Genomic DNA, 21,216 nt, shown 5'->3' with positions numbered 1-21,216 from the left:
TCTCCAAAGTACGTAAGATCCCTCTTAAAAGCAAGGAACTCTGTACAAGCATATTTTGAATGACTCACTATAGAGATTAATGATTAATAGGGAAGGAATTAAGACTAAAGCAGAGAGAATTAGAAGGTAGTTGTTTTTTATTCTTAAACTCTTTACTGATGAATACTGGACCTATATGTTTTTCTGTTAAACTGAAGTAATGGTTTTTCCAATTTGCATAAAATATTACAGAATCAAGTTTCTGCAACTTTAAGCTTTCTACCACAAATTTTCCTCAAATCTCTGGCAACTGCCTTCTGCTTTTCTATATTAGTCTGTTGCTGTAAAAATGATCTAGCACAGAGCTGATTTTGTAAATGGTTTTCCTCTTAGCACTTCAGTATTTCCTGGGTTTCATCAGATACAAACTAGTCAAAGAACCACTGTATTGTGATATCAGCACGTGTAATGATACGATGACAATACCCAGAAATGTTATAATCAAGTGTAGCCCATCCAAACATGATGGAAATGGAAAGAAGAGAACTAGAAGTTAACCTGTTAAGCCCACATAGTGTGTCTTTCCTCTCCTACCCTCCCCTTGCCCCCAACACACACACAAACACACACACACACTTGAAGTCAAACACATAGACTTTTTAGTTGAAAGGATTTCAACTGGAATCATTTTTTTAAAGTAATTTACAATCTTTTAAATCCATTAATCTCTAAGATTTGCCCAAAGGTGGTCTCTGCAAAATCTTTCCTGACCCCTCTCGCCTGCCCTGGCAGTGGGCCACTTCCCGGCACCCTCTCCCAGCACCTGCAGGCACTTCTGTAATAGTACTTATCCACCAAGCTCTCCAAAGATGAGGATGATTTCCCGTTTCTTATTCCCCCGTGCTTATAAATTAACAGATTCCCAATAGACACTGAATAGTCTCTTCATTTGTAAAGTAAGTTCGGTTGACATCCGCGGCTAAGGGAGCTTCCAGATCCAACATGTTTGGCCTGTGGTTCAAAGTTTCCGTCCGTCCATTTCTCCCACCTGTAGGACCCAGATGTGATCAACACTGCTTTGCCCATAGAATACGGGCCCCTCGTGGAAGAGGAAGAGAAGGTGCCCATGAGGCCCAAGGACCCTGAGGGAATCCCTCCTCTGCTGGTCTCCGCTCCCCAGGCCAAGCGGGAGGAGGGCCACGAGCCAGCCGCCCGCACGGCTCCGCCTTCCGCCTCCTCGGGCAAAGCCGGCAAGAAGCCCGTGGCCGCAGAGGCCTCTGCCCGAGGCGCCAGGGCGCCGGCCGTGAAGGGGGGACACGTTAACATGGCATTCTCTCAGTGCAACCCGCCCTCGGAGCTGCACCAAGTCCAGGGGTCCAGAAACAAGCCCACCAGCCTATGGAACCCAACTTATGGCTCCTGGTTTACAGAGAAACCCACCAAAAAGAGCAATCCTCCGGCGAAGAAGGAGCAGCGCGAGAGGGGGAACCCGGGCGGCGAGGGTGGCCGTGCCATCCCGCCCCCCGCGGCCGCCGGCCGCCGGCCGGGCACCTCTCTGCTCCTCGAGCCATCCTCGCTGACCGCCAGCCTGAGGGACGTGCCTCTGTTCAGGCTGCGCCACTTCCCGTGCGGCACCGTCCACTACGGCTACCAGCAGCAGGGCTTCCCCCCGGAGGCCGCCGCCCCGGGCCCGGGCCGCTGCGAGGACCCCGCGGCCAAGAGCCAGCCTGCGCCCTGAGCCCGAGCCCCAGCCCGAGGGCGGCGCGCGCCAGGTAACGGGCCCTCCGCAAGCCCCAGACCAAATGTCACTTTTCATTCTGTGCCAACTTGTTTCGAAGTGCCACATCAAAAGCTGTATTTTCAAATTGCTTCAAGAGGTTTTGAGCACGGGTTCATCCTATTCTTTCAAGAGGAGAAAATCTCATAAAGACGAGGGATAAACACAAGGCCCAAATGGGGCTGCGCAGGGTTTTGACGCACGGCTGGTGTCCACCTCCCCCTGTTTCTTTCCTATCCTGTGCGCTCCACCTCCACGCACGCAGAACTGGCGCTCATGTGTTTCCTAATTGGAGTCATAGATGCTCCCTTACCTTGTTGATGTGGGCCTGGACCACTTGAGGGCAGAGGGAACAGAAATAAGGGCGTTCTCTGCAGTGAGTCAGCGCGGGGAAAGACATTCTTGGAAAAGAAAAATCATAGACAACTCGCTGAAACGTCACTGTGGATGACGTTTGGATGTTTTCAGTTGTGATTCATCGACGATAGTAAAAATGTGGTAAATAGTTATGGTAGTAGAGAGAAAATGTGTATACACTCATCTAAATGAAATGCAAACACTCAAAAGTGCTTTGAGATGACAAAACACGGGTACAGATCGAGAGATTCCAACATCCAATTAATATACCTCATGCCTTAAGAGAACCCTCCTACTAAAAGTGAACAACTCAGTGTGAGGTTTCCTACTGTGTTGAAAACTCAAGATTTAAATTATTAATTACTTATTTTAAGACTTTCCACTAAAATAAACTCCGATGATTTAAAAAGAAAAAATTTAAGCAGCAGTGATACATGGAAGCATAGAAACATATCCATTCATGGGCATTAGTGTCAAACCTTTCAACAGTTTCAATCATGAAGCTTACCAAGTTGAAGTTTCTACTCCTAGTGGTGGATCATTGGCGTAGCAGGCCCTCCGGCGGTCCTAAGAAGAGGTACTAATGCAGTATCTATCCTTCCTTCCTCGGGCTTCACCCGAGTTTTCGCTCCCTTTATCATGTGATCCTAGCATACACGGAAACACAAATTTGCTGAAATACACATAGCATAATCTGTATACCTGTCAAATACAGGGTAAAACAGGATTTTTTCTCTGGGTGGCAATGAGTAGAGGAACTAAGGAACACTTGGAGTGCTGAGGTTGGCAGTGACATATTACAATGGGAGTTCTGAACTTGGTTTTCGCAGATGAAATTTATCTCCATGCAAAGGAGTTGGGAATCTGTTCAACCTTACACACGTACATATGCAGTGATGCTTTATCAGTAAGTTTTCATCTCATTCTTTCTGCTCCCCTTCGTTCTCTTGCTCAGTTTCTTTCCTGGTGGTAGCTGTGCCAAAACATCACTTTGGGAAGAAAGCATTTTTTATCGCTTGTTAGGCACTAAGCATTCCCAAACGAAAGGACAGTGTTTATCTACCTTTTCTCCTACCTTCTTAATTTCATCTACATCAAAAGTCTCACTCTGGATGTGGGAAAGCCATTCTGTTCTAAGCCAACACTAGACCAGTGAGTGTTGATTCCTCCTATGGCAGAGCCTTGCCCTAGTCAGTAGTTCTGCACATCTCTAGAAGCACTGATACCCTGGACACCACTTTTCCTTTAACTGCCAAAAATATTTGCATCAGACACACATGAAGATGAAACATCAATGAACTCATCTCTAAATACCTGTATCAATGAAGTTTTAGCTCATGCCCGGTGCAAAGTCTAATTATATAAACATTAGTCTAATTTGTAAACCACCTGAAGGGGTCCAAGAATCACACTTTGAAAAACACTCTCCTAAAAGGATGACAGAGCAGCTGTCAAAACTGAGAAGAAAAATTTCATTTTATATTTGTAACACCAGTAACCAGTGAAGCAGGGAGCATGTTACGTGGTTAAACAGCCAACTCTTTCATTAACAAGGAAAAAATCTTATCCCTTTCTCTTCTTAAAAACTACAGATCCATTACATTTTCAGGTTGTGCCTTACTACCACTGAGATTGATTTGTTGATTCTCTCTAATCATCTTTATTGGTATCAATTTTCATGTAAATGATAATCCAATCTTAAACGCTTGTATACGTGGAAAATAAACAACTCCACACTGAGATATGACGTCCTCAAGATGTTTTATTTAACTCGCTGTAAGCCCATGTATCGGCACGGTATTAATCTGGACTGTTGTACACTCAATATTGCTCCAGCCATATGGCTCCAGCAATTTGTACAGATGCTGTGGACTTACATATTTATTATGATGCAAAGTTCCACCTAGAACATGAACAGGCACAATTAAAAGTCTGTAGATGTTATGTTAATTAAACCATAAGCTAGTATAATTATTCTTATTCCATGTCTATAAAGAAGCTCATCAGAAGTTCACAATCGTTCCATTGGGAAATCAGCAATTTGTGAGGAATGACCAGTTTATCAATATGTGGCACCTCAAAATTATAGCAAATCAACATAGCAGGAATGAACTTTATGTTTTAGAAAGAGTAAGGTATACTTAGTATACCTTAGTTGGAAGACCAGAGTCTCTAGCCCGTTAGGATGTGAGTCCTGGCTCTCCATGGGTTATCAGACCTGTCTATACCTCAATGTCTCCATATATTGTACAAAATGAGGATAATAACTTCCCTTTCTCACTGCCCCTCAGGAAGATTATAAATTGTGTGAAAGCACAAGCACTCCCTCTCATACCTCTTGATTGCCCAAGTGATTTGGGTTGGGTGTGGGGAGAATTTCAACAGTCAGCGTGTGTCTCTACACACCTGCCCTCCCCACCACTCCCGTCTGGCCCTCCCTGCTCCCCTTCTGTGCCACATTGGCTTTGTCTGTCACTTGTTTAATGACAGTAGCAAGAACCCTACCAGAACCAAGTCCTTTCAGGGCAAAAGAAGAATGTAAAGACTCTCTACCACACTTCGTGTTAAAAAATAAGCATCAAAGGAAGATATTTAACCCATTTGATGAATTCTTTTTAAAAAATTTCTGGCCTCTCCATATAGTGCTTGGTAAACTCTACAGCTGTAAGATATTATGTAACCACAGATTAACTTTAGTCCATAAAACATGAGGCTTTTACATCCAAATTCACAGGGCACACCACTAAGAAATTCTAAGGGATCAGGCTATTTTGCTAGATTTTTCTCCAGTAATAGTAGGATTAAAATTCATATGAGCTTTGTAGACCTAAAACATGATGCTTATGAATTTAGACTACTCTGAATAACAGACTTCCTATGACAAGATTCATAAAATGTATGAAGTGTGTTGTCAATCTGTCTTTAGCTAATGACTTTTTAAATGGGTCCCCAAAGAACATACAACTTGACTTTGCTAATTTCATTGCAGCAGATGGTTCCCTATGCTGTTGTGTGAACATACAAAACAGAAACCAGCATTCCCATAATCCTCCACAAGATGCCCTAAAATAAAAGATAATTATCAAGAACAACTGGTAAGGCTTCTATTAAGATTCTGTTTTGATTTGGTATCCTGAGTGGGTGTGCTTAAGTTTTAATGCACCACTCAAGTACAACGCTATTTTTAGCCCTAGCTTAACAGCTTTGAAACATTTGAAAAGCTCAGTGCCACAAAAGACTACGGCATGGAGTTGGGGGCAGGGAGGAACACGGACTCGAACCACAGCACCAGAGCGATGACTCTCCCCGCTTCGGCTGTTCAGTAAACGTAAACAAGCGTGTAACCCTTCCATGTAAAGACGGCACCACCGGGGTAGGAGAACCGCAGGTACCGGGTCTGCCTGCAGCGCCGGCCGCTGTCCACTCCTCAGATCCTTCCGCTTGACACGTGCTCCAGCGGTTGGTTGCCCCACTCCGTTCATCTGCTAAGGCCTACTGCCTCCTTGAAAGCAATTGCTCACAATTAGTTATCCCGCCATCACTAAAAGGCTCGTTGGGTAGGTTTTCAGCCGATGTTAGCTGAAAGGCAGTCTTACTAAATGAACTCACTAAGCCTTAGCAACTAGTATATTAACGCTCCCTAGAGCGTTTACATCTTGAGAGGTTATTTGCCAGTATAGATGACTATCGGACTGTTAAAACCTCAGATGGTTATAATATTCTGCATGGTTTAGTACTCGTCAATTATTTGAGAAACAGCAGGCAGACCGAGCAGGAGTTAAGGGTGTAGGTATTAGACAGCAATTACCTACCTGACCCGAGCAACTTAAACTCTCACTTTCTCATTTAAAAACATGAGCAGTTTGGTCTCAGAGGCCCCCTTCCTTTGATTCTGAAGTCTATGATTCTGTAAGACTTCACCTCTGTGTAAGGTAAATCCCGACATCTGGCCCACAGTTGGTAGGACATGACTGGTGTGTGCGTGCGCACGTGCGTGTGTGCGTGTGTGTGAGACCCTTAATTCATTCAGAGCCAAAGCCAATTAATTCAGTGCACAATCCCAGTGAGCCAAATTATATTTAATCTTTATACAAAAGCAGACCAGAAAGAAGTTTAGCATCAGTTCTCTGTTTATTGTTCTATTCAAAGATCTCTTTAACAAATCACAAAATCATTAACATAGCAAAATGAGGTTGCTATCTGGGGTGGTTTCCTGAAAGAAGCAAAGCTGACACAGGACTATGAGAATCATATCTGTTTAATGACCTTCACGCTCACCATGGCACCACTTACTTCTCTTTTATTACATTTGCTACAGTGGCAACCTTATTAGCAAAGTAAAATCATGCAACTTATCACTTGAAGGTTATCTTTTACCACACCTAATACTCGATGACAGATCTGATGCACTTGCTGTCAGTGCTCATTCCCAGAGTAACAAAGCCCAGGATAAGCCACACGTTCCAGACCAGGCAGTGTCTGTGGAGTCAGGCATCTCTGAACAAGCGTCATGGAACCATTATGATGAGGAATTCGCTAATAACAGGAGTCTTCTCTCCCAGTCACCATTGGATTGGAGAGAATCCCTCTTTTTGGGTTTGTGGAGACGCCCACTGCCACTGGAGGGCAATTTTTGGAAACCTGTTCCGAATTATATAGCGTTATAGTGGATCTAGTAGTAGGGAATCCCCAAAAGATAGCCAACTCAAATGCCCCACCAAAAGACCAAAAGAGAAGATTGTGACAACTGCAGGCAACTGTCTACATTTTAGTGCATCTAATAGTTGAGGGGAAAAAAACCAATTTAAATATTTTTGCATTATTTCAAAATAATATTTATGTGGTATTTCACAGTTCTCAGTAAGAAGTAAAGTAAGATTAAGGACAAATTCTTTTTCCTCATGTATGTACCAGTAAGCAGCCGGTGATGTTTTATAAAAGAAACTAAAGCAGAACATGACACTGAATTTTCCTCTGTCACACACCAAGGAGTGTGAAGTGAGACCTCAAGAAATCTCATGCTATTTCTTACTTCCCTAAGCCCTAGTCCCTTCAAGAAAGAGAAAAGATCGCTTGAGAAAAATCACAACATTTTTAACTGATACATATAATCTACTGGAATTCTTATTAGAAATCCATTTTTACTGGCAGATTCAATAAAGGAGACTGAAAATTTTCACTTTAATCCTCTTCTCTATTGTGTATAATACAAAATCCACTTTCTCCTGCCATCAATTGGGACTTTTATGACTATTAAAATTCATTTTAAAATACATTTTAGGATACTTTTCCCAAAGATATTGCGTAGTAACACCTATTCTTCATAACAAGAACTGTCAGGGACAGCCAATGTCATCAACACTGTTGACTGAATCTTGGAAGTCATACTAGAGAAAGAATAAAAAGAATGGCTTGAAGCTGTGCATGTAATTTTAACATGATTCATTTCCATGTCAGTCTGATTTGATTTGTTATGTGAAAAATAGCTAGTCCAGTCTTCAAGAGGGTAAGGGTACTTTGAGTAACACCTCTATCAGGCTGGAGTTGAAAGAACTTAACCTCTATGAGATCAACACAGGTCAAGGAGAACACAGCATCTGGATATTTAAACTTCCTAAACTTTAGGAATGCTTAAAATTCAAATTCAGTTCAGCGCAAGTAGCTTCCTGATACTCCCTATTTAATTTCATTTATCCAATTCAAACAACTCCGACTAAATATCCAATCCTAAGACCAGTTCCTCCGAGGACAAAGAGGCATACAAGGTGTGCCTGAGTGTAAGGACCTGCGTATCTACAGGAGCAACAAACTTGACATCTGGGTTCATTTAGGGTTTTAGAGCTGAAATTAAAACCATATTTATGATCATTTGTCAAATGACAGCAGTGATCACTAGGGACAGGTTATGTTTTAAGCTAATAGTCTCAATTTAAACACCTAGAGTATCTTTACTAACATAACTCAGAACTTACTGCCCCTCTGCAGCACCACGACCACACTTCCCTATTTGAACTGAAAAATGATGAGACCTGCTGCTGCTTTATCGTGAAAATTCTATTCGTTATAAGATACTCTAAAGCAAGGAGAGGAAAAAGGTTCCCACACCGCTTGGTGCCTTTCTCGTCAAGGGAAAAGGCTACAAGTAGCAAAGAAGTTTCATTTCTACCACGCATAATGAAAATATATTGTTGTCAGTAACATGTGCCCATCTACTCTAATTCCTCCCCATAAACTTCTTTTTCCCTTCTGTAAAAAGGAGCATTGGCAAAAATTTTGCTAGAAAAAATTCTTTTTGCCTATGCAAAGGCATCATACTCTGCTGGTAAGAAAATCTTAACACGACCTACTTAACTTGTTCAGCCCACACACAAGCTCCACTAAGAATGTCTGTTGTATATTCAAGCAGCTTATGTGACATTGTTTGTAAATAAGGGCCTATGTACCAAGGGATATTACTAAACAATTACTAAAAATATATGTGATGTGAGTTTTGTATTAACTACTGTGTTTGTATTACAAATAAGTGTAGTGAAGCAAAGGGCATGAAGAAAAATAAAAAATAAATTCTCCTACTTGCTTGCCATGTGGTGATACATATTATGTCTCTGAGTCAATCATTTAGATAACAAATATCCAGTGAATGGTTAAAATTACTAGATCTATTTCTTAACTAAGAATGATTCCTAACACATTAGGTCTCTAGCCTCAGTCAACGTGGCTTAAATAATATCATCACATAGTCTAAATAGGCAGGTCCAAAATAAAACTCTGAAATAAAAATGCTTGGCACCGGAAACCGATGCTGTGCACACCTGGGTGAGATCCAGTTCATCCTCTCTGTGTTAGACCACACACGTTACTGTGTTCCCTAAATTATCATCATATCACAACAGAAATTCAAAACCAGCCCCAGGGACAATAGATAGGCAGTTAGGTGACCCCACTGGGTCTTTCCTGCCCCCTTTTCTACCCCTGACACCCAACATCCTTCTATCTCCTTCATGTCACTATTTTGGGGTAAAGTTGGGCTACCATGACTCAAACCTTTCTTGTCCTTTGTCCTCCCCTACCCAGCAAAATTTACGCATCCCACGGCCTAGTCTCTCAAGCCCACCTGGCTGAAGCTGGTGAGACAACACCTCTACTTTAAACCATCAACAGCCTCCACTGCCTCTGTTCATTTAACAAATGTTTCCCGAGCATGTAGTAGGTGCCAAGTGTTATTCCAGGTGTTAGGGATGAAATGATGAACAAAACAGTCAAAACCCATCCCTCAATCCAGTGAGGGACAGGACAAGTAATGAGCAAAAAGTTGTAGCATGACCAAGGGTGGTAAATGCTAAGGAGAAAAATAACACATGAGAGGGGATAAGGAGTTCGGGAGAGGACAGTGCAAGGGACTCACCAAGATTACAATGCCTCAGCTCAGATTCCACAAATGTCTGTATCTCAACACTTTTAAGCACTTAAAAAAATACTCCCATCAAATTACCTTAAAATATAGAAACAAAGCCTTTTAGTAGAATGTAGATACTTATTTATATATATTTTAAAATCTATAAACTCAAGGTTTTCTATCCTACCCTAAACAAACACATGAAATCCCACTGGTATAAAAGATAATTAAGCAATTTTAGAAAACCACAGAAATATTCTTTTCTTAAATGGCTCTCTTCCATCAGAACAATATAATTGGAGAGTAGCTAAAAACATAACTTTATTTGCTGAGTAGAAGCATGGTACTTTTTAAGACTCTCTATAGGACAAGGGTCCCCAACCCCTGGGCCGCACAGCAGGAGGTGAGCGGCGGGCCAGCGAGCAAAGCTTCATCTGTATTTACAGCCACTCCCCATCGCTCACATTACTGCCTGAGCTCAGCCTCCTGTCAGATCAGCGGTGGCATTAGAGTCTCATAGGAGCGCGAACCCTACTGTGAACTGCACATGCGAGGGATCTAGGTTGCATGCTCCTTATGCGAATCTAATGCCTGATGATCTGAGGTGGAGCTGAGGCAGTGATGCTAGCGCTGGGGAGCGGCTGCAAATACAGATTATCATTAGCAGAGAGGTTTGACTGCACAGAGACCACAGTAAGTCAATTCCTTGCAGACTCATATCAAAACCCTATCAGTGAGTGGCAAGTGAAAACAAGCTCAGGGCTCCCACTGATTCTATATTACAGTGAGTTGTATAATTATTTCATTATATATTACAATGTAATAATAATAGAAATAAAGTGCACAATAAATGTAATGTGCTTGAATCATCCCGAAACCATCCCCCCACGCCGGTCCGTGGAAAAATTGTCTTCCACGAAACCGGTCCCTGGTGCCAAAAAGGATGGAGACCACTGCTATAGGGTAAGGATGGGACAAATCCAAGTCATTACTGTAAGGAGAAAAAAAGTGAACTACAAAGCATATATACTCTGAGTACCTGAGAAAAGGAGAGTTGCAGGCAGGGTCAGTGACAACATGCCACTCCAAACCAAAACAGCTTCCCTTTTTGTTAATGCTCAAGACATGAACTTTGAATGACATAAGCAAAACACAAATGAAAACACCTAATTTTTATGTATAGTATATGTAAACATACACATTACATGGATTTAATAATCCTAATCTAAATATGAGAACAATTGGTTCTCTGACCTCAAAATAAATTCAGTGTTGGCATTACTGTTACTAACTTACAGGGTTTTATATTTAACAGGAAGAATTATGGACCACCGAGTTCAGTGTAGTCATGGATTTCACGGTAAGGTATAAATAGAGTTTTTAAGAAATAAACTATATAATAAAATAAGTTTACTTTTGAATCACAGTACAGTCACTTTCTTCAATCAAAAATATTCCTTGATTACAAAGCAGCCTTATTTTGCAAATGTATTTCAGGAAAATAGCTCTAGCAATATTTGAAATTTCACACCTTTTTAAAAAGGCAGCAAAGCAAGAGAATTTAGATTTTAAATAGTATATTGCAAAATAGTTCAACGTATTATTTCTAAAGCACAAAGCAAGCTCCATTTTGAAGGATGCTTTTTATCTTATAAAGCAAACTGTTCCAATATTTCCATGGTAGTTTAGAGTCTAAATATCTACAATAAAAGATATATCTTTATACATACAGGACAAACTTCAATACATATCCACAACACAAATGTTCTGCATTATTACATCACTCTATTATGAAGCTTAGTTTGTTAACATGTGCTCAAAAGGAAAATAAAAACATGATACAGTTCTGCAGCTTTATAACAGGCTGAATTCTGCAACAATTGAAAATATAAAAACAGCAACAACAGCAAACGCAATACCAGTTTTATGAATAATAACACAAAAAATCAAGAAACCATAAACATTTAAATGAATAGCTACTACATTCTTCTTAACACATCTTAATTTGCTCTCTTGTCATAAATATAATTTTTTTAATGTTTTTCATATCCCTGGAGGAAATGATGGCAAATTCTCCACAAAGAGGAAAGTGCATCATGTTTTATTTTAAAAGTGCTTCATGTGTGTGTGTTTTATAGATATGTCCCATAAGGAAGTTAATTAAGCACGTGCAGAAAATTCTAATTGTGACTTGAACTCATAAACCTAATCATGGGTTTTTGTGGTTCCTCCAGATGAGGCAGTCACTAACACAGAAGAAAGATCTGAGATGACACGCTTTGTACAGCAGAAAGAGCCGGAGCCACAGGTCAGGAGACCCACGTTCTAGTTGTAGCTCTGGTAACCAGCTAGCTCGTGACCCCGGGTGAGGAAGAGCAGCTTTAGAACCTGGCAGCGGGCAAGAGGCTGAGCTCCAGAGCCCCTTCCAGGAATGCCTTACCTACAGTTCTAACGTATCTGTAGGTGAGGCATTCCTGGAAGGGCAAATAACTTGACCCAAAGACATGAAAAATACCTAGTCACACAGCTATTATTCTCTTACTGTCCTTATTAGTACAGAAAGAAATAAAAACTCCGAAAATACTTGACAGAAAAAGGTCATGTGAACGTCTTAGGTTGACCAAAGCTAGTGAAAACCTTCACAATTATGGCATATGGAAAATCCACTATTCTGTGCAAAAATGAGACAGAGTAAGCAACGTCAGTCAGTCACTTAATGGCACATTTTTCCCCAAGTCTCAGAATTCTCTTGGGTCTAAAGCTTTAAATCTTTAAAAAAAAAAAAAAAAAAGGCTTATTTTGAGATTGTTTTAAGAGAACCATGATTCCCACAGCTCCTATTTCTAGCTTTTTAAAGGAGTCTCTGAATTGTTATAATGATTTTCATGAAGATAGCTCTATTTTCAAATTTTAAATAACGGCTAAAAGCTAAATAAAGTAAACCATTTGCCATGGACTCTTTATTTTACATTATATATGTGTGTGTGTGTGTGTGTGTGTGTGTGTGTGTGTGTGTGTGTGAGCTCATTTAATACTGTAGAAGTTTAACTCAGCAATTCTCATCCACAAGCTTTGACCCGTTTATCCCCCGGTAGGTCACTCTGCTGGGCCTCACTAGGACCCCATGGTTTGGCCTGCAGGAGAAGTAGCGTTTGTCTCCCACTGCCCCATCATTCTTTCCCTTGGCGCTTCGAAGCTCCAGTCCAAGCCAGATCCCTGAGGCAAAGTCAGTGGGGCCCACGTACCTAACGGTGCCCATCTCGCTGGAGCTGGTGAGGAGGACCTGGGAGCCCTCGTGCAGCCGCACGCTCCCCTCCAGGCCGCCGGCCGTGGTGCTGCCGCTCCAGCTGCGGCGCAGAGCGGGCTTCGACCTGCGCAGAGGGGACGCGAGAGAAACTCTTACGCACGAAAGCCACGTGACGCAATTCACCATATTCGTTTCCACAGCCAGGTTCACAAGTCATTCACAAAAGGGCATACTTTATGTTCACAACTTGATCTTTCTTACTCTAAATAGCAATATTAGGATATACTTTTCTTTAACATTAAAACGTTTTTCTCTTCTGGCTATTTTAATACTACCCTAATCTGGATTTAAGATTTCACTAGCAATTTATATATGCACATGCCCTCGGTAAAATAGCAATTAGAAAAAATACACCTATACCTGTTTGACAAAGCAAAAAGAAAAGAACCTAGTATTTTGGCTGTGGTAAATAAACTTACATTTTGCTCACCTTTCAAATATTCCTTTACATGAAAACCATTTTTAAAAACTGTTAATCCACAACTTTAGAAACTACACACACACACACACACACACCTTCCGTGAATGAACTCCAGTTACATTTAAGGGTTTGCCACTCTCCCTGTCACTAACATTAGGAAGGATCTTAGTTGCCTGGAGCAGGATCCCTCCCCTTTTCTCTACAACAAAACATTACTTACAAGGCACTGCCTCCTAGCACCCGCCACCAGCCTGACCTGATGACACAACTACTGGGCACCCACACGTGGAACCCGTCCAAGGCCTCATGCCGATACTGCCCAGGGCTTCCTCCACTGTCCCCGGGAAGTAGCCAACTCTGCCCAAAACAGAAACATGCCCAGGAGCTTGTCCTATGACCTGAGACCTCCCAAAACAGTCATCCAGAAACCACCACCAGTGGAGCCTTCAACCCGCCGTCCACGCCACCTCTCCTCCAAGAGAAACCCTTCCCCCAGCCCCACAGTAGAGACAACTCGGAACCTGTTACCAAAACTGCAGGGAGCCCGACTGTGAGCAGACTCTGGGTCCTGCTTGTTTTCTATTTTATTTCACCCTCCGTATTTTTAAATACACTATCACACACCGTGTCTCATTTCTTCCTATTAACGACCCTGGAGATAGGAAGAGCACTCTGATTTTATGGGTAGGAAAACTGGGGTCCAAAGCCTGTCCTATGCCACATCTGATAAATCCTAGTTATAAAATGTAATGGGGGCTTCCGTGGTGGCGCAGTGGTTGAGAATCTGCCTGCCAATGCAGGGGACACGGGTTCGAGCCCTGGTCTGGGAAGATCCCGCATGCCGCGGAGCAACTAGGCCCGTGAGCCACAATTGCTGAGCCTGCGTGTCTGGAGCCTGTGCTCCGCAACAAGAGAGGCCGCGATAGTGAGAGGCCCGTGCACCGCAATGAAGAGGGGCCCCCGCTTGCCGCAACTAGAGAAAGCCCTCGCACAGAAACGAAGACCCAACACAGCCATAAATAAATAAATAAATAAAATTTAAAAAAATAAATAAATAAAATGTAATGGAAAAAAATATTATTTACCACGTCAAATGCACAAATACAAAGTTAACAAAGAAATACATAATACCTGTAAGAAAAGTATAAATCTTTACTGAAGAATATACAAAAAAAAATGAAAAAGCTTTGTTCCTGGATAGAAACATATATATATATGAATCCTCCCCAAAATGATATTTTTTTTGCAACCTGATGAAATTACTCTGAATTTCACATAATGACAGTATCTATCATTTCCTGAGCACTTACTATGTGCCAAACACTTCACATATATTATCTCATCCAACCTCACCCAAACCAGTGAGGAATTTGAGGCTAAGAAAAATCAAGCTATTTGCCTAAGGTCAGAGAGATGGTAAAGAGGAGAGCTGGGGTTCAGATCCAAGGTTGTCAAGCACAAAGGCCAGGCTCCTGCTCACAACCGCAATGGGTATTAATAATTAAGAAAAGGTTGGAAAATAATAATATGGCAAAATTTACATTGCCATTATGTTAAATCATAAAATTACAATAATTAAAACAATGTGGGGACTTCCCTGGTGGCACAGTGGTTAAGAATCTGCCTGCCAATGCAGGGGACACGGGTTTGATCCCTGGTCCGGGAAGATCCCACATGCCGCGGAGCAACTAAGCCCGTGCACCACAACTACTGAGCCTGCGCTCTAGAGCCCGTGAGCCACAACTACTGAACCTGCGTGCCACAACTACTGAAGCCCGCATGCCTAGAGCCCATGCTCCTCAACAAGAGAAGCCACCGCAAAGGGAAGCCCGTGCACCGCAACGAACAGTAGCCCCCGCTTGCCCCAACTAGAGAAAGCCTGCATGCAGCAGCAAAGACCCAACGCAGCCAAGAAATAAATTAAAAAAAAAACAAAAACAATGTGGTCCTGGCATAAGAATGTACTTTTAAATGACACAGAGAAGATATTTTAGAAAAATACATGTAATTATTTCATATGTGATAAGAAGTAAAACTTCAAATCAGTGGGAAAGGAGTGAACATTCTAATTAGGAATGCTGTAAAACTTGGTCATTTATTTGGAAAAGAATATGATTCTTACCACACACTATATATTTTAAAAATCCCCAAGAGATTAAAGAGTTAAATGCATAAATTAAAAAAAAGAAAGAACTAGAAAAAAATAAAGTTATTCATCTGAACACACACACAGACATACATGGGTGGGGAGGGAGGGAGATGGACATGCGTTTAAAAAGTATGGCATTTACTATTAGTTAATATGTTTTTTTCACATATTATCATGCCATAAAAATGTTTCATATCACAGCACAGCACAGTCTTTAAAAACACTGCGAAAGTCACACTGCGTAAAATTATTAAAGAATAATAATAAAATTCTTATTATGGGATATGTTAAGGGGAAAATCTTTCAGAGTATATAGAGTATGATTTGTCCAACTCTGCTTAAAAATTCAGATACGTGCATTAGAAAAAAGTTGGAGAAGTATATGACAAAATGCTAACAGTGATAATCTCATCTAGGTGATAAAATTACAGATGATCTTTATCTGCATTTAGTTTATTGTAATTTTTTCAAATTTTGTCCAATCTACTTTCATAATCAAAAAAATTTTAAAGAAAGAAATAAGTAATAAATGAACTCGATATCCAAGCCAAAACTTAATAGTTTGGGTAAAGATTTAACATTCCAATAAGAATGATTTGATTCAAGTTATGTCAAAGCTCTAAAAGCGCAGGGAAGTGAGAAATTTATAAATTACACTACATTTGAGAGCGTTGCTTACTCATTCAAAAACATTAACGGATCACCTATGAAACGGCAGTCCAGAGCTAGGTTCCAGGAACTTGTGCATAGTAATCTGTAAAACCTTACAGATCCTGCAATAAAGACATGTACAAAGCAGAAGGGGCACAAAAGAGGGAGAAATCTATCCTCACTCAAGGTCCCAGGGAAGACACTTCCGTGAGGAAGTGACACTTGAACAAATCTGACAGATGAGCAGACAGAAAAGGGAAGCAGACATAGTCATGGGAGCAAAATATATTATGTATAACTTAAAAAAAATTTTTTTTGAACAGCGCAGAGAGTTTAGCAAATTGTCACTTGTGAGGATTTTACCATGAGAGATAAGTCCAGAGAAACAGGCAGGCCTGTACATGCTATGCCAATGAATCTGGACTTCATTCCGCATTTGAGAATTCAAAAGCTTTACGGGACAGGCAGAAAATGAGAACATGTGATGTGAAATGATGGAACCTGCAGCCAACTGGGTTATATGAGTTCTACCCAAAGACATTCAAATTTGAGCTGGCCAAATACATCATGTGGACAGGCTAGGTTCCACAGAGAGGACCCAATGGAGACTCTCAGGAGATGCACTCTGAAAACACGGGGAGAAGCTAAGTTGGTAATGATGGAGATGAGATGTAGCGACAGGTGAGCTACAGATCCCAGGCTGGATGCAGATGGTGTGAGAGAGGATGCCTGTGCCTACCAGGTGACAGTGACGCCTATGCTAACATCTCAAGCTCCCCGTGTTTATTACCCCCATGCTTGGTATTAGATATACTAAGAATTCTGAAGACAGAAGAATTGCTTCCAACACCCCCTCCATCATTTTTTCCTCTGAACGAAGGTGTTCATCACCACCACCCCAATAAGCCAACTGGAGAAGCACATCTGCTCTTTCTCAAAAACGGTGCAGCCGGCTGCTGCTTCCCTTTCCTCAGCCCTCTTTTGCAAACATTCCCTTTGCCCCAATTCCTTCCAGTTTCTTACCCAGGGATTTTCATCATCTCTGACTATATTTTCCATGTTTCTTCTGGAAGTATCTTTTATTTCCATATGAATAGACAAGAAAATGGCACAGGGTTTGATAAATGTCAATAAACTCATTTTTTTAACCCCCATTCTTCAGAATACATCATGCTTCCAGATTAAAAACAGCACAATATACAATCAACTCTGTCACTTCAGCAGAAGGTCATCTAATCACTACAATGTTTCTTACCCCTGAGATCAGGGACAGGTTTCCTAGGACCTAAAGTCTAAACACCTAAAGTCTTTCTTTTGTTTCTTATAACACTAATCACCAAACATCTGGTCACATAGTGTTTAAGTAAAAAATAAATAAATAAGTTCTAAATTGATTACATATCCTCAATAAGAGTATGCTTATTTTTTTTTAAACAGGTACTAGTGTCAATCTGTAGAAGTATCAGTAAAGCTTCATTTATTTTTATTTTCAAAGAAAACCAACAGAAGTACTGATATTTCCTTCTCATGTCAACAGATCATCCTGTACATATCCATACCTGCTGTATAATTCTCACGGTTCAGATTTCTCTCTCCTTCCCGCACTTCTCTGTATCATGTTCTTCCACTCACCAACATCTTGACACTGATTTTGATACCTTTCCCCCTTCAAAATCCTTTATATCCTGCTTGCCTCTTCTTAGTAATTTCTTCCATTCTGCCTAAGAACTCTTGAATATATTCAATAAACTGGAGCATAAAGTTATTGCCCTTAAACTCTTTCAGCTACTCAAGTGAGGAGACCAATTTTAAAATCTCAGAATTGGCAGAGGTTTTGAGGAATGGGAAAAAACAAAACCAAACCCACCCAACTCTGCTAAACAGTACCTAACAGTGCCTCAGGACCCGTCAGGGTTCTCAAGTGAAACCTCAGATCTTTGCCAGGCCTTCCAATAACTTCATGCCAGATTATTATATAAACTACCGGCCTGTTGCTCATGTGATCGTCAAGTTCTCTTGCATGGGCTATGATTCCTAGTGGCTTCTAGGGCCCCACAACTAGTGCACTTCCCTACTCAGCTAGACGTTTTTCCCCCAGGGCATTGTTCATAGATTAATTGGAAGGATTTAAAATTAAAAAAAACAAAACAAGTGACAAAGTGAGAGAGTGGCATGGACATATATACACTACCAAACGTAAAACAGATAGCTAGTGGGAAGCAACCGCATAGCACAGGGAGATTAGCTCGGTGCTTTGTGACCACCTAGAGGGGTGGGATAGGGAGGGTGGGAGGGAGGGAGATGCAAGAGGGAAGAGATACGGGAACATATGTATATGTATAACTGATTCACTTTGTTATAAAGTAGAAACTAACACACCATTGCAAAGCAATTATACTCCAATAAAGATGTTAAAAAACAAAACAAAGCAAAAAAAACACCTCCTTAACCTAATCAGCCTAGAAGAGCCTCATATTCCTCAAAAAGTAAAAAAGTTCCTAAACGTCTCAGAAAACTATTAGGGGGAGTAAACTGGGTCTGAGGTCTATAAATAGAATATAAATGAAAAAGAGAAAAGGAGATTCTCTCTACAAAGAAACAACAACAACGAGAAAGGGAGCAGTATATTCTACAAGAGGAAGTGGGAGTATTTTTTTTAAATAATAGTAAGATTACCTTATGCAAATAGACCTGACATTTCTTTTATGGACTTCCCAAAATATTAAATCAATTCTCTGACTAATCAAGTAAACAGAGTTTAAAATCAGTCCACCCTATTCAATGATAACACAGAATGTAAATTCCTCCAACTTTTATTAACAGTACTAAACCTCTTTGAAAATATATTCCGTATACTACTTTTAGTCACCGGTGACATTTTTAATTGAGCTTGCAAAGGAGGGAGGAAGAACTCTTCTCACTGACCCACTCATCACACCTTTTCTCCTAAGTGTTAAAATTCTACCACGCAATGTAAAAGATACAAAATCCCACTTTTCTTTCTTCACAGAATCCTGTCATGTTCATCTTGAAAGGTGTTTTTCTAAATCTTCTTAATACTCACTTGGCAAAAGCATTTCTTCTGTTAATCTCTTTCTGGGAAGAAGCAGAAGTTGTACTGAAACTTCTCCTAAAACCTAAATATGAAAGTTAAGGTCAGATGAGGAAAAATAAATCACAAATTCACAGTCCTTGTTAAAAGTTATCTTTTATCATTTCTTCTACAGACGTTCTATTTTACCAAGTGTTTCTTTGGAAACAGAAAGCAAAGAAAATAAGTGCATATAGAATGTAACAGGAGTTTAGATTTCTTGACGATTGTTACCTTACCTTTCTCATCAAACTATGCACTACATGAATAAGTTAAGATCATGACATTACTTTTGGAGGTTTTTATTATAAACTTTCCTGAAAACCAAATGGAATCAAGTTATACATTGATAAAGCTTAGTCTTTTTACTCTCAAATATTATAATCTTGATAAATTGTATTAAAAAAATAAAAGGATAAAAATGGTTTAAAAAAACACTATCACTAAATATACCCCATTTATAAAATTCTGAACAATGAATTTCAGAGCTTATGATTGTTGGCATCCCCAAATGACAGAGTTATCAAAAAAAAAAAAAAAGAAAAAGACTTCACAAAAGGTAAATTTTTTAGAAGATGTTTTTAAAAAAGAATGGGATTTCCAGTTCTGGCAGTTATGGCACACCAGATGTGCTGAATGAATCTCTTGAATGAAGCAAGTATAATTTAAAACAACTATAATTTTTAAAAAAAATACTGTTGACCTCATACAAGTGGCACAATTCCAAAGAGGCCAAAAACCAAAAAGAGAAACCATGAAAGGTTTCCCCCACAGCAATCTAACCACCTTGTACCCCAGGACTACACTGCCCTCCAGAGAAGCTGGGGCCTGCGAAGATGGATGGGGCCCTAACAAAAGCCAGGGTCCCAAGCAGCTCATCCTCAGTGTAAAGTTAAATGAGAAACAAAATGAAGCACCACTCAGATGAACACAAAGGAAAGCAGCTTGTGTCAACTCCACTGTACAGAAAGCAAAATTTTCTCCCCTCAAAATTTGTGATCGTTAGCCAAATTCATTTTATCTGTGTAATATAAAGACAACAACAACGTTGCAGAGAACGTGAACTAAAGTTGGCAGTGCCTCTAGGCAACTGGCAGAAGTAAACACAGGCATACCTCAGAGAGATTGCAGGGTCGGTTCCAGACCACCACAATGAAGCAAATATCTCAACAAAACGAGTCACAAATCTTTTGGTTTCCCAGTGCATCTAGAAGTTGTTTACACTATACTGTAGTCTATTAAGTGTGCAGTAGCATTATGTCCAAAAAAAAAAAATGCACTACCTTAATTTAAAAATACCTTATTGCTAAAAACTGCTATCCATCATCTGAGCTTTCGGTGTCACAATCTTTTTGCTGGTGGAGGGTCCTGACTGATCAGGGTGGTGCTTGCTAAAAACTGGGGTGTCTGCGGCAATTTCTTAAAACATGACAACAGTGAAGTGTGCCACATCGACTGACTCTTCCTTTCACAAATGATTTCTCGATGTAGCATGCGATGCTGTTTGATAGCATTTTACCCATGGTAGAACTTCTTTCAAAACTGGAGTCAATCCTCTCAAACCCTGCTGCTGCTGTATCAACTAAGTTTATGTAATGTTCTAAATCCTTTATCGTCATTTCAACAATCTTCACAGCATCTTCACCAGGAGTGGATTTCATCTCAAGAAACCACTTTCCTCGTTCATCCATGAGAAGCAATACCTCATCTGTGCAAGTTTTATGATGCGATTGCAGCAATTCAGTCACATCTTCAGGCTCCATTTCTAGCTCTCTTGCTATTTCTACCACATCTGCAGGGACTTCCTCCACCGAAGTCGTGAACCCCTCAGAGTCATCCATGAGGGTTGGAATCAACGTCTTAAAAACTCCCATTAATGTTGATATTTTGACCTCTTCCCATGAATCACGAATATTCTTCTTTTTTTTCTTTTTGGCTGCGTTGGGTCTTTGTTGCTGCGCGTGGGCTTTCCTCTGATTGCGGCGAGCGGGCTTCTCATTGCGGTGGCTTCTCTTGTTGATGAGCACAGGCTCTAGGCACATGGGCTCCGTAGCTGTGGCTTGCAGACTCTAGAGCACAGGCTCAGTA

General features: G+C 40.7%; 2 protein-coding genes across 2 annotated transcripts in view; one reads left to right on the top strand and one right to left on the bottom strand.

The window, feature by feature from the left end:
• The window catches only part of ALK (ALK receptor tyrosine kinase), a 756,061-nt gene extending 754,344 nt beyond the window's left edge, over positions 1 to 1,717 (top strand). Inside the window, exon 30 of the mRNA XM_061210871.1 lies at positions 1,034 to 1,717. Within this exon, the coding sequence (XP_061066854.1) occupies positions 1,034 to 1,717 (684 nt within the window). The remainder of the gene's footprint in view (positions 1 to 1,033) is intronic.
• A 10,637-nt stretch (positions 1,718 to 12,354) lies between these two features.
• The window catches only part of CLIP4 (CAP-Gly domain containing linker protein family member 4), a 60,887-nt gene continuing 52,025 nt past the window's right edge, over positions 12,355 to 21,216 (bottom strand). The window contains exons 15-16 of the mRNA XM_061210747.1: positions 19,102 to 19,174; positions 12,355 to 12,880 (exon numbers count right to left, since the gene is read on the bottom strand). Coding sequence (XP_061066730.1) covers positions 12,559 to 12,880; positions 19,102 to 19,174 — 395 coding nt within the window. The 3' untranslated portion in view covers positions 12,355 to 12,558. The remainder of the gene's footprint in view (positions 12,881 to 19,101; positions 19,175 to 21,216) is intronic.

The sequence above is a fragment of the Eubalaena glacialis genome, chromosome 14, assembly GCF_028564815.1.
Source record: "Eubalaena glacialis isolate mEubGla1 chromosome 14, mEubGla1.1.hap2.+ XY, whole genome shotgun sequence".
Classification (NCBI taxonomy): domain Eukaryota; kingdom Metazoa; phylum Chordata; class Mammalia; order Artiodactyla; family Balaenidae; genus Eubalaena; species Eubalaena glacialis.
Note: the sequence above shows the minus strand (reverse complement) of the source record. Positions and strands in the feature narration are given on the sequence as shown.